This window comes from Phoca vitulina, unplaced genomic scaffold (assembly GCF_004348235.1).
Source record: "Phoca vitulina isolate PV1807 unplaced genomic scaffold, GSC_HSeal_1.0 scaffold19, whole genome shotgun sequence".
In the NCBI taxonomy this organism is placed as follows: Eukaryota; Metazoa; Chordata; class Mammalia; order Carnivora; family Phocidae; genus Phoca; species Phoca vitulina.
This window is the reverse complement of record NW_022589722.1, coordinates 23,286,822-23,300,139: the sequence shown is the minus strand read 5'-3', so window position 1 is coordinate 23,300,139 and position 13,318 is coordinate 23,286,822. Positions and strand designations below refer to the sequence as shown.

The 13,318-nt window shown below is 59.7% G+C and overlaps 1 protein-coding gene across 3 annotated transcripts in view; it reads left to right on the top strand.

The window, feature by feature from the left end:
* Nucleotides 1-13,318, top strand: part of MYH9 (myosin heavy chain 9) — a 90,668-nt gene that overhangs the window by 69,378 nt on the left and 7,972 nt on the right. For all 3 annotated transcript variants that reach the window (XM_032416169.1, XM_032416170.1, XM_032416171.1), the window contains 13 exons: nt 1,023-1,183; nt 2,075-2,183; nt 3,181-3,312; nt 3,734-3,940; nt 4,357-4,494; nt 5,733-5,856; nt 7,691-7,862; nt 8,641-8,853; nt 9,161-9,305; nt 10,466-10,672; nt 10,868-10,972; nt 11,165-11,317; nt 12,347-12,595. In XM_032416169.1, coding sequence (XP_032272060.1) covers nt 1,023-1,183; nt 2,075-2,183; nt 3,181-3,312; nt 3,734-3,940; nt 4,357-4,494; nt 5,733-5,856; nt 7,691-7,862; nt 8,641-8,853; nt 9,161-9,305; nt 10,466-10,672; nt 10,868-10,972; nt 11,165-11,317; nt 12,347-12,595 — 2,115 coding nt within the window. The remainder of the gene's footprint in view (nt 1-1,022; nt 1,184-2,074; nt 2,184-3,180; nt 3,313-3,733; nt 3,941-4,356; nt 4,495-5,732; nt 5,857-7,690; nt 7,863-8,640; nt 8,854-9,160; nt 9,306-10,465; nt 10,673-10,867; nt 10,973-11,164; nt 11,318-12,346; nt 12,596-13,318) is intronic.

Genomic DNA, 13,318 nt, shown 5'->3' with positions numbered 1-13,318 from the left:
TGGGAAGCCCCGCATTAGGTGATAGGGAGGTGGGGATGGGAGGGAGGAGACCACTCCCTGCTGTCCGGCGCTCACCAGCCCTGAGCCCGTGGGAAGGAGGGCATGACCGGGGAGGGTGTGTGGGCCACCCATTCTCTAGGCTGTCCGGGTTAGGGGTGGGGCAGGGAGGGAAGATGCCCATGCTGGCTCCACCTGCCTTCTTCCCTGCTCCTCCCCGGGCCTCTCCAGGATGATTAGGGCCTTTTGGGGGCCCCGAAGCTCACTCTAGGCTCTGCCTTTTCAGAGCTTGTTCTGAATCCTTGTCTCCCAGGAGGACAGGCGGACAGGCAGACCCTTGCCTCAGTGGGTCAACAAGAGAGCCCATACTGTGCCCAAACCTCCCAGTGATGGTAACGAGCACTAATTCTGTTCAGTCCGCAGCGCGTGTGGCCCTGCGCTGAGCTCTGTGCTCTCCCGTTCAGTTCTCACAGCCATACTGGGGACGAGGCACTATTTGCTTGATTTCTTCACTTTATTCTAATTAAAGAAAGCATTGTTCCCATTTTCCAGCTGAGGAAGCAGGGGCTCCTCCCAGAGGTTATAGCCCCAGGTCACCTAATTAACGTTTGGTCCTGGGCTTGGCCTGAACTGGGGTGTGTCCTAGTCTTGGTGACGACGACGACGACGACGACGATGATGCTCAGCCACCTCTGGTTTAAGGGTGGCCCAGCTGGGCATTGGTAGACCATGATGGCAGTGCATGGAGGCGGGAGGTAGAAGGAGAGAAGACCCTTAGGTCCTTTTGATGTTGAGGTTCTATGTTTTTCTGCTGTCTGATGCATCACCCTGCCCTGTGCGGGAAGCCACCTGCCCCTCCTCCCGGCATCCTCTGAGCCCTGCTTTCTTGGGCTCCAGGGGACAGGCTGCCCAGCAGAGAGGCAGCCGCTGACGGACAGCCTCTCTGGGACAGACTGCTGGCTCCCGGCGTTGCTCCGAGGGCCCCGTGGTGGCACGTGGTGAGCGGCCTGTCTGCTCCCGTCTAGATCAAAGCCTTGGAGCTGGATAGCAACTTGTACCGCATCGGCCAGAGCAAGGTCTTCTTCCGGGCTGGCGTGCTGGCCCACCTGGAGGAGGAGCGGGACCTGAAGATCACAGACGTCATCATCGGGTTCCAGGCCTGCTGCAGGGGCTACCTGGCCAGGAAGTGAGTCCTTGGAGGGGCCCCCCTCCGCCTAGCCTGCCCGTGCTCGGGCCCTTCCCGGCTTTCCTGCTGCACGGGGGCACTGACGCTGGTCGGGGGTCAGTCTGATCCGGGACACCCAGGTGGAGCTCTCTGCCCCCTGCTTTCTGGATTTATGCCTGAGGTTTAAAGTGACCGGCTGGGAAGGGGGTGACTCTGGGCCTGATTTGCCTGCTCCAAACAGTCCTGCTTACCAGTATTCCTCACTGTGTCCCTCGTGTGGGAATGATGCCCAGACTCTGTCCCCAGAGTCCCCTGTGCTCCCGGGACAGGAGCCCGTCCTCGAGTCCAGAGCAGTTCCTTTGAGGGTAGGGCTCACCTGCTGCGGGACAGTGGGTGTGGTGGCTGCATGTTGGGTCTCCTGAACCCCGATATCTGTGCTTGGGGCCGTACATTGCAGTGTGAGCTGGGAACCCTGGGAAACGGAGCATGGCTTTGTGGTGTTTGGGCAAATGGAGCCTTCATGTATCCCAGAGCCCCCCAAGTTGACATCTTAAGCCCACCTTTGCAGGACATCAGCTGCTGACATTTTGCCACCAATCAAAGACCACTGATGGAGGGTGGCAGGAGGGTGGGACACTGAAGTCACTACGTCTCCCGAATGACCAGGAGTCACACTGGACGCAGATCTAATTCACAAGGGGCTTCCACCCCGTGAACTCACTTGCCCCTTGGTGACCTAGGTCCTTGTCACCCTCTGCGGGGTCACCCACAGGACTCACCCCCAAGGCCAGGCTCCTTCCCTACACTTGTGTCTTGAGGCGTCTCAGGCAGGGAGGGGTCGGCTGCCCCGGAAAGGCCTCCCGTCTGCTGGAGGTGTGCGGTCCCCTGCCCTGACGGGGTCCCTCTCCCCAGGGCCTTCGCCAAGCGGCAGCAGCAGCTGACGGCCATGAAGGTCCTGCAGAGGAACTGCGCCGCCTACCTCAAGCTGCGAAACTGGCAGTGGTGGAGGCTCTTCACCAAGGTGGGTTCCGACGGGCCTCCCTCGCTGCGACCCCATGAGCGCCCTCGGCCTCGTTGTGGCGCAGGGACAGGCGGGCCTCCCGCCGGCCTCTGTGCGGGACTCGGAGCCCTGGGAGCAGTGCGTAGCCTTGGCCTCAACACCCCCCCCCCACCCCCGCGCCGTGTGAGCCAGGGCTGGGCCTGCCCTGCGGGGTCCAGAGCGTGCACGCCGTGGCACGTGTCTGGTGTGGACAGCCTGGCTGCCGGGCCTCGCTGGGTGCTGGGGGCGCTGTCCTCCCAAGCAGCCACAGGGCGGTGGGTCAGAACGTGTACACAGCTACACAGGCTTTCCCCTCCCTAGCCTCTCAAAAAAAAAAAAAAATCTTGAACGTCGTTCGGGCTGCTTTCAATTGTAATAAATAATTTGTGGCCGTTGTGAAAAGTTAGACTGACAAAGAGCATGAAAAAGAAAACGGAGGTTCACACGTGCTCCCTTCAACCCCGAGCCAGTGTCCGTGAGGAGTGGACGTTTCACTGTTTACTCCACTGCCTTTTTTTATCCCCTTTAAGTCTCCGCTCTGTAAACCATATGCATTCTTACCTAGCTGAGCTCTGACTTGCATAAACAGTCTTGTGTTTAGTGTATTTTCCGTTTAAAATTCCTTCACGAGCATCATTTTTTAAAAAGTCAGCATGATGTTCCCTGGAGACATGTGCTGTTTTAGGTGGCCTCTTTTCCCGTGGTGTTTCTTTCTCTCATTCCTCGTGTTCCACCATTGTAAACATGCTGTCCACGTCTTCGTGCAAACACGGAGGTGGTGTCCCTGACCTGTACTTAGCAGGGTCAGGGGCCTGTGGCACAGAGTGCCGAATTGATCTCCAGAAAGATGGTGTGTTTGTGCCTCCCCCCTGAGCGGGTCCAGTTGCCCGGCGCTCCGGCCAGCTTGCCCTGGGCGCGGGGGAGGGCCCGGCCCGAGCAGGCATCCTCAGCCGAGCGCCTCTTCCGCCGTCTCTTCCAGGTCAAGCCGCTGCTGCAGGTGAGCCGGCAGGAGGAGGAGATGATGGCCAAGGAGGAGGAGCTGGTGAAGGTCCGGGAGAAGCAACTGGCTGCCGAGAACAGGCTCACGGAGATGGAGACGCTCCAGTCCCAGGTGGGTGTGTGCAGGCACGGCCCGGCTGGTTGGGGCGGGGCTCCCCCTGCTGCCACCTGCTGGCCAGCGGCGGGCGGGGCATGTTTGGAGGGTCACTGTCACCAGCGGCTCATCTCTCTGCAGACCCCATTCGGGGTTCTGTGATGTAGGGAGGTGCCCGGTGGGGCAGAAAGCTCATGGGAGTTGGGGGAACCTCTCTGAGCCTGTTTCCCGGGGATGGTGGTGCACAGCTCCCGGGGTAGCGGTGAAGGATCCGGAACGCGACATTTGGGAAGTGCCTGGGAGCCTCGGCACCCTCGAGATGGGAATTGCTCCGGTCGGCACGGTCTCCTCCCCACAGAAGCCTGAGCGCGGGAGCCTCTGTGCTGCCGGGGCCTGAGGAGCTTGCGGGGGACTCACGCGGTCCCCGGGCTCTTTGCAGCTCATGGCGGAGAAGCTACAGCTGCAGGAGCAGCTCCAGGCGGAAACAGAGCTGTGTGCTGAGGCCGAGGAGCTCCGCGCCCGCCTGACCGCCAAGAAGCAGGAGCTCGAAGAGATCTGCCATGACCTGGAGGCCAGGGTGGAGGAGGAGGAGGAGCGCTGTCAGCACCTGCAGGCCGAGAAGAAGAAAATGCAGCAGAACATCCAGGTGAGGCCCCTTTCCCCTCCAGAGAAGGGGCGGGGCGCAGCGCCCCTGGAGCCGGAGAGAGCGCAGAAATCGCCGGGGCCCGTTCGCTTGGGGCGGCCTCTGAGAGCTCCCCTCTGCGGGCAGCGAGCACTGCCAACGGAGCAGCGAAGCCAGTTCAGTTTCCCTCCGTCCTCGCTGCGGTCGGTCCGCGGGGCCAGGGCGATCAGCTCTGCCTTCTGCCCGCGCCGCTGGTGGGCCGCTTGGGAGGAGGCACCTCAGAACCAGCGAGCACACGGTTGGCCGGGGTCCCTGTCTCCGTCCCCCAGTTTTAAAGACGGAGCCCACAAGTGCGGGGTGGGCCGGGTCCGTGTAGTCTGCCCCCCCCCCATGGTCTCCCCGTGAGCCCCCCCGCCACGGTCTCCCCGGCTCCGCGGCAGGAACTGGAGGAGCAGCTGGAGGAGGAGGAGAGTGCCCGCCAGAAGCTGCAGCTGGAGAAGGTGACCACCGAGGCCAAGCTGAAGAAGCTGGAGGAAGACCAGATCATCATGGAAGACCAGAACTGCAAACTGGCCAAGGTGAGGAGGCCCCGAGTGCTGAGCCGCGCGGGCGGCGGCCGGGTACCCGCAAGACTCCCGGCCCATTGCCTCCCTCCCTCTCCTGCAGTCACAGCATCCGCGCCGTCACGGGTCCTCTTCTGGGTGTCCGTGGCCTCCAGGTGCCAGCGTCCCATTCGGAGGGGTGTTTCTCACCACTGAGTGGGGCCCGAGGGCAAGGCTTGGCACTTCTTCTCGGTGAAGCTCTCTGCAAGCTCCCAAGACCCGAGACTTGTTGCTGAGCCGTCTGTGGGGTGTTGCCCATCTGTCCCCAGGGGGCTTTGGGGACCGCGGTGGCTCAGTGTTGAGGCACAGGTGCCCTCCTCCAGCCGTCCCCAGGGTAGTGGCTGTTTAAGAGTCTCTTAGAGCCAAGTCGGGTCCCTGTCACAGTCTGCCGGCGAGCAGATAAAAGCCCAGAGTCATGTCAGGAGAAGGAGAGACAGGGTCAGAAGGCCATCCTCAATTCCGAGTGGGGTGGGGCGGACGTGGCAGGACACCAGCCTGCGGACTCTGTGACACGAGACGGAGTCGCCCAGGCTGGGTGTTGGCGCTTGTTTAGTCCTGGGACTGTGAGGTCAGCCTGGTCGGGGACCTGCTGAGATTAGGACTCCAGCAGTGGCCACGCGGCAGAAGCGGGGGGAGCAGCCAGGATGCTCTGGGGGCATGAGGAAGGCAGAGGTCGCAGCCCACCCAGTGGACGGGTGCCGGGCACAGAGAGGGTGGAATCATTGCGTCTGAATCCCCTGGGTGCCTTCTTACCTGAGCCCAAACGGGTGACACAGGTCCAGGAAGGCCTTGGGCACCCACATCTGTAGATCCTAAGGAAGCTTATCCAGCTAATTTAGGGCTGCTAGTGACTTTTCTTTCTTTTTTTTAAGATTTATTTATTTGAGAGAGACCACGAGCGGGAGGGGCAGAGGGAGAGAATCTCAAGCAGACTCCCCGCTGATTGTGGAACCTCACCTGGGGCTTGATTTCAGGACCCCAAGATCATGACCTGAGCCAAAACCAAGAGTCAGTTGCTTAACCGACTGCGCCATCCAGGCGCCGGCTAGTGACCTTTCAGAATTATCCTTTGATCCAGAAAATCCTAGTGTGTCAAGTATTTAAGGTCCTTCCCTTGGTTCAATCCTAAATTTCTGGCCAAGTTATATTTGAGGAGAGCTGAAGTGTTCTGTGCTCAACTAACTTTTAGCTCTGACCCACCCTCGGCCCCGCAGGAGAAGAAGCTTCTGGAAGACAGAATAGCCGAGTTTACCACCAACCTCATGGAAGAGGAGGAGAAGTCGAAGAGCCTTGCCAAGCTCAAGAACAAGCATGAGGCGATGATCACTGACCTGGAGGGTAAGAGGGTGGTGGGCAGGAACTGAGGCGTCCCCACTCCGGGACCCGCCTGGGCCTTGCCACCAGGAGCAGGAACCCTGGGCTGGTCTCATGTTCTCTGGGTGCAGGCACGCTCGGAGTCTGCAGCCCCCAGCCACTGCCCTGAAAACCTCGGGGACAGCTCTGGTCCCCACAGGAGTCTGGGCTCCGGGCACCGGCTGGGCTAGGAAGGGATGTTCCCCCACGTGAAGGGCTCTCAGAAGAACACCCTGGCATTTCTTTTCTGTCGTGTGCCATGAGTTGCACAAGATTGAGTTCCTAAGAGGTCCTAGGTCTGAGCCCAGCTCTGCTGCTTACCAGCTGTATCACCTCGCAGCTCTCCCTTAATCTCTGTGGGCTTTAGTTTCTCCTTCCTCTAAGGGTCACAGTGAACGTGTGTCCATGGGGACTACACTGAATCACACGCAGGCGCACACCGTGCGTGCTCTGCAGGGTTGGACAGATGCTGCGAGAGACTGTTGCTTGACTCGGGGCAGGTGGCCAGTTGTGCCTTTGTCTGTCTGAGGATTTCTCACCCCTGCTTCTTGAGAGGTGTAGACAGCGGAGGGAGAGGGGAGAGGGGACCGCTGTGGGGGCTCCGAGCTCATGCCAGAAACCACTGCTCCCTCGGCAGAGGCTCGGGGCAACCCCGCGTGTCCAGGACAGATGTTGACTCCCTGCACATGTAGGGCCCAAACTGTCCAGGCTGACCACCAGGAGGGTTTTCCCAGCCCCGCCTGCCCCCCTCATGTTTGGAGGGGATGAGGCGAGTCAGGCGGGCAAAGGGGAAGTGAGGTGCTAGAGGGGTCTCACCCTGCGGACTCCCTCCCTCACCCGGGAACAGTCTGAAACACAGTCGTCCAGGTCTAGGAGGGCACAGCCACTGGGCAGGCAAACACCGAGAGGGGCTTCTTAGTTTGACACTGAGTAGTGTTAACAAAGATACGAAGCCATCTGAACACGCGCGTGTGCACACACACGGCTGGTGGGAGCATGAACTGGTAGGTGGCCTGGAACGGTCTGGCGTTGCCTGGTGGCTCTGAAGCTTCACGTGCCTACAACCAACCCAGCGCTCTCGGCCACACGCACTGGGGGTTCCGGGCATCGTTCCGGAGGGCGCACCGCGAACACGACCCGAATGCCCCTCCGCTGTAGCACAGGGAGATAAGCTGTGGTATGTTCACCCGGCGGAACACTAGACTGGTCCACGTGGATCACTTGCTGAATTTCAAGGTCTTACTCTTAAGTGACAAAAGCAGGCGCGGATTCTGGGCTAGGAGCTGTGGTGAGTGCTTGCAGATATTAATGCCCGCGAGCTTCGCAACCTAACGAGGCACGTGGTCTCATTATCCTTGTATTCAGATGACGCACAGAGGGTTAAGGGGTTACCTGAGTGACGTCCTAGTGGAAATCGTAAAGCCAGACATTGGACCCTGACCCCCCGCACCGACTGTAGAATTCATACAGGACGTTCCCTTACACAGTTTAGGTTCTTGAAAACTAAGCCTATTTTTTAGGGAGGAAGACCTGGTACAGCCTTAAAGGAAAACAAGGGAACTGGGAGCACAATGTGCAGGGAAGCGTAGGTCCCTGGCGGGGCAGGTCGGCAGAGTTTGGGGCGACACCGGACGTGGCAGCTCGGGGATGTTCTTTCCTTCATCCAGGTCTGGGGTATGAGTGTCTGCATGTTGTGATCCTTTAAGGCTCACGTATGTTTTAACAAAAACTCAGTATTTTTTGTAACAATGAAAAACAAAGATGGGAAAAATCTCTGGGTGCTGAGGGCTCTGTCGGTCTCCCCCGGCTTGCTGCTCAGAGCGCCTCCGAAGAGAGGAGAAGCAGCGTCAGGAGCTGGAGAAGACTCGCCGGAAGCTAGAGGGGGACTCTACTGACCTCAGTGACCAGATCGCAGAGCTGCAGGCCCAGATCGCAGAGCTCAAGATGCAGCTGGCCAAGAAAGAGGAGGAGCTGCAGGCTGCCTTGGCCAGGTGAGGGCTGGCGCCCCCTGCCGGCAGGTGCCGGCACCTTCCGCCGTGCCCCCCGCGAGTGGCTGCCCTCTTGATGCCATCCCACAGCAAGACCTGTCCCGTTCCCTAAAGGCACGCGTGCGGCTGCTTTGTCGTCCGTTTGTAACCCCCCCGTTTGTAATCCGCAACGTCACCCGCACCATAGACCTTGTCTTTCTTGCATTTTTAAACTTTCTGGCTACAGGCATGCTAAAAAAAAAAAAAAAAAGAAAGAAAAGAATCTTTGTTTTAGATTCACAACAGAATTGAGCAGAAGGTGCCCCGTTTCCCCCCCCCCCCCCCCACCCCCCCCCCCCCCCCCACGGCCTCCCGCACTGTCACTTCCCTGCCCAGGGTGGCACATTTGCTGCAGTTAATGAACCCGCACTGACGTGATTATCACCCCCAGAGTATCTGCGGCACCTTCGTGTTTTTCCTTAGTTGCTGTAATAATGGACTGTAGCATTTTATTTCCTTTTTAATTTTTGCTTAATGTTTGTTCATTTATTTTTACGTTTAGAACACTGAATTTCAGTTTGGAAAATGAAGTGATTCTTCTGTGGGGTTTTTCAGTTCACAGAGTGGTTTTGTTCTTAAATCTTCTGGAAGCTTCAGATGTTTTTGCCGAGAGGAGCACCTGAGGGCGGGCCATGGTTACGCCTTCTGGAAGCAGCTTTGGCTGCTCCTCTCCAAAGCCTTTTCTGCACACTCTGCTTCCTGAGGTGGAAAGAGCCTCCTCCTCATGTTGTCTCTTTGGCAGAGTGGAGGAGGAAGCCACCCAGAAGAACATGGCCCTAAAGAAGATTCGAGAGCTGGAATCACAGATTTCTGAGCTCCAGGAGGACCTGGAATCTGAGCGAGCTTCTAGGAATAAAGCTGAGAAGCAGAAGCGGGACCTCGGGGAGGAGTTGGAGGCTCTGAAAACGGAGCTGGAGGACACTCTGGACTCCACGGCTGCCCAGCAGGAGCTCAGGTGCGCCGTGCGGCCAAGTGGCCAAGTTACTTGAGGATGGGGGTGGGGGGCAGGGAGGGTGATGCCCCCGGGCTTGTTGAGGAAGCTGGCTTGGAGTTGGGGTGAGGCCGGGGTGAGACGCCGATTCCTCCACAAAGTGGGTCTGCGAGCCTGGGTTGGAGGATGCATGGCCGAGGAGGGAGGCCACTGGGCAGCAAGGCTGGGGTAGTCGATGCCCCTTGCCAGCCTCTCTGCAGCCGGGGAAGCAGAGCCCAGGGCGGCAGCACGCCCGGTCCCCAGCCTCCATCCTGAGGGTGCTTCTCTCCAGGTCCAAACGTGAACAAGAAGTGAACATCCTGAAGAAGACCCTCGAGGACGAGGCCAAAACCCACGAGGCCCAGATCCAGGAGATGAGGCAGAAGCACTCCCAGGCTGTGGAGGAACTGGCTGAGCAGCTAGAGCAGGCGAAGCGGGTGCGTGGGCTTCCCTGGGGCCGGGCTCCGTGACTGCGGGTGGTGCCGGGGCGGGGGGGGCCCTCCCGGAGACTGGCTGCCTCCCCGGGCCAGGCCTGCAGAGCAGAGCGGCTCCAGGCTCCAGCCCTAAGCGGCTGTGTGACTCAGGCAAGTAGCTACCTCTGTGCCTCAGTTTCCCCAACTGTAGAGGAGGCAAGTGATAGGTCTGTGTCATGAAAATCCACGACAGTTGGAGTTGATGATCAGTAAAGCATGTGAACAGTAAGGACTCAGTAAGTGGTTCAAGAATGACCGTCAGTATTTTGTTTAGGACCCGCCAGACCAGAAGGTCTCCAGGAATTGGAGTGGCCTGGTGCCGAGTGCCAGAGGGCCCTAGGGTTTTCTCTGGAGCACCCGCACGTGGTCAGCTGCAATCTTGATGGGAAGCCTTGGGATATTAATCCTGCTAGTCTCGGGCAGGCGGCTGGGCCAGGGAGTTCTCAAGACCACGTTCCTCCTGCCGTGGCTCCCAGCGCGAAGCCGCTCTTGGTGGCGGCCCAACAAGTCAAAGGCTCTTCCGCGTGGCGGCCTGTAAAATGCTCTCAGAGGCATGCCTTGTCCATCTGGGCCCCTTCTGGTGGCAGCCTTCCCTTGCCCTTCAGCTTTTCCTCACCCAATACACCTTCGAGTTTGTGCGGCTCCCCCTTGCACGTGCCTGTGACCCTGCGGCCAGCTCAGTGGATGGTAGAATGGGATGGTGGAGTGGATTCTGTAAATGCCGCTTTTATATTTTCTGGAAGATCGTCACATTATCACTTGGAACATCAGATTTCAAAGAGGCTCTGCTGGAAGCCCGACTCTGAGCAGCTATAATTGCCCTCATCTTCTGATATGCTAAAGTCCTAGTATCAGTGATGATAGCCCCTCACACCTGAGCGTGAGGGAGGCCAGGCGGGGACTGTTTCCGAGCTGAGGACACGTGCTGCGTGTCCCGTCCGGCTGAGGAGTGCGGGTCAGGCCCGAGCGTCCGGCCCGGGGCTCTTGGCGGCATGCCTCCCCTGGGCTGGCCCTCCGGCGTTCTCGCTGCAGAGAGCAGACTCCGGATCTGGACCGGGCAGCTGTCCCAGCCTCCCGCCAGGGCACAGCTGCCCCTTTCCACCCCGTGGCTTGCGTCCCCGCAGGTGAAAGCCACCCTGGAGAAGGCGAAGCAGACCCTGGAGAACGAGCGAGGAGAGCTGGCCAATGAGGTTAAGGTGCTGCTGCAGGGCAAAGGGGACTCTGAGCACAAGCGGAAGAAGGCCGAGGCCCAGCTGCAGGAGCTGCAGGTGAAGCTCACCGAGGGAGAGCGCGTGCGCATGGAGCTGGCCGACAAGGTCACCAAGCTGCAGGTGAGGCCTCCGCTGGGACCCGGGCCTGGGCGGGGGTGCCTGCCCCTGCGCCTCGGTCTGGGCCCAGATCTCCGGGGCTCCCCCTCTCTTGAGCGAGGCCTTTGGGGCGCGGCCCGTGACTCCGGCCCCCCTGGGCCTGACGGCTGAGGTGGGGCCAGGGCAGTCATGGTCCTTGTCCTTCCCGTGCCCGTGCAGGTTGAGCTGGACAACGTGACCGGTCTTCTCACCCAGTCTGACAGCAAGTCCAGCAAACTCACCAAGGACTTCTCCTCCCTGGAGTCCCAGCTGCAGGACACGCAGGTAAAGACAGAGGCAGGGCCCAGCTCCTCTGTGACCCACGGGGTCTCTGGGTCCTCCTGGCACCCCCGCCGGCTGTAGCAGCTGTCCCCCGAACCAGAGGGACCGGCTCCTCCTCCCCGTCGAGGGCGTGGGGCCCGTGAGGCTCTGCCCCCGTGCCTCCTGAGCCCCGGCGCCCCGCGTGTCTCGGTGCAGGAGCTGCTCCAGGAGGAGACCCGGCAGAAGCTGAGCCTGAGCACCAAGCTGAAGCAGATGGAGGATGAGAAGAACTCCTTCAAGGAGCAACTGGAAGAGGAGGAGGAGGCCAAGCGGAACCTGGAGAAGCAGATTGCCACCCTCCATGCCCAGGTTCGGTATCGGCTCCCCCTGGATGCCCCGCACCCCCCGGAGACTCAGGGAAACTGGGGGTAGTCTGCGGGCTGAGCCGTGTCTGGCCGGGCACCCGCGTGCACAGGGGACAGGAGGCCCAGGCCTGCTGCGAGCCAGGCGCCCTCCCTTGGGGAGCTCCTGCCCTGTCCAGCCAGAGCTCCTAGCCAGGGTCCCAGGTAGAATTCAGGGGTCTGTACACGTGGATGGAGGAGGCCTCACGTCTGGGTTTCCGTCAGTCTGGCTGACGTTAGCGTTTTGTTCCGTCGTGCACGTAGGCCATCAGCCACGCCGGCAGCAGTGCATGTGGCGTGAAGGAAAACCAGCGGTCACCGTGTCTGAGCTGTGGCGGGCTTTGGGGATGTCATGGTGCTCCCGCCGCTTTGGGAGCTCGTACTTGACACGCTAACAAAGGAGCACACGGGTTACTGTGTCACAGTCTAAAGAAGTACCCAGCAACTGCATTTTCCTGTACTGGTTTAGTTGCTGATCCTCTGTATTTTACATACGTTAAAACATCATAAGGAGGAGGCCAGTGTTTTTCTAGACTATCAAAAGGTCCGCAACCAGAAATAGATCAAGAGCCCTGTTACATCCTATCCTAGGACCTCAGTGGCCAGGCCAGGAGATCTATCTGCACCACCTCCTGGGGGTGGGCCCGTAGCCCGTGCTCCAGTCTGGGTGGGAGTAGCTGGTGGGTGCGTGTCGTGGCAGCTTTGTCTCTGGGTGCGAGGAGGGGCTGCGGGATGGATGCCTGCGGAGCCCTGGCGAGCAGCCGATGGAGGGGGCTCCCCTCTCTGGGCTTGTCTGGAAAGCAAGCGGCTTGGTGTACATCTCGACAGGCTGCCCCTGGGGCTGCACGCACTAGGCAGACGCCCCCTGCAGAAACCCCATTTCTCTCACCCCGGTGGAAGAGGGGCGTCTCTGTGACCGGGTCTTTGCTCGTGGGGTGCAGGCTGGCTGCCACCGCCCCACGCACGGGCTGTCTCCCAACTCTGTGCTCCTGCCCAGGTGACGGACATGAAAAAGAAGATGGAGGATGGTGTGGGGTGCCTGGAGACTGCGGAGGAAGCCAGGAGGAAGCTCCAGAAGGACCTGGAGGGGCTGGGCCAGCGCTACGAGGAGAAAGTGGCTGCCTACGACAAGATGGAGAAGACAAAGACGCGGCTGCAGCAGGAGCTAGACGACCTGCTCGTGGACCTGGACCACCACCGCCAGACTGCCTCCAACCTGGAGAAGAAGCAGAAGAAGTTTGATCAGGTGGGTGCCTCTGGGCCACCCCCCACGCCTTTCCCATCAGGCATAGCCGCGGGGAAGGCGAGGGCCGGGCACACCTCACCACCTAGCTCAGGAGGGCCGTAGGCCAGGCACGCAGGGGTCCCCCTTGTGGGGCAGGGCATCTCTTCCTTCCTCTTTCCTGTGTCTGACGTCTTTCAAATTGTCTGTAATGAACCAGTTTTACTCTTATGTAGGATTTTTTTTTTTCTTTACTCTCAACACGGGGCTCGAACTCACAACCCTGAGGTCAGGATGGCCCATGTCCTACCAACTGAGCCAGCCAGGCGCCCCTATGATGTAGGATTTTTATTTACACGTTATACTTCTGCCTAATTCCAAAAGCTCTGAGGCAGCTTATAGAGAGACCCAGACAATGGGGTAGGATAGGAAAGTAGAATACATCAGGGGTTGGCAAAACCGACCAAGCAGTGCCCCATGCCTGTTGCTGCGGGTAAAGGTGCGCTGGATCCCACCATGCTCCCTGGCTGCTTCCATGTTTCCGCAGCAGAGTCTGGCAAAGTCTAGAGCATTCACTCTCTGGCCCATTAAGAAATGGGCCTGGGGAATAAAGAGGTATCAGGGGATTGGGGAGATGGGGAGATGAGGTCTGGCCACGGGTGGGCCCACACGGAGAGTGGACCCCAAGAACTTGAATGTAAATGGGCATCCTTGACGAAGGCCACAGGTGGAGTCTGGGCCTCTAAG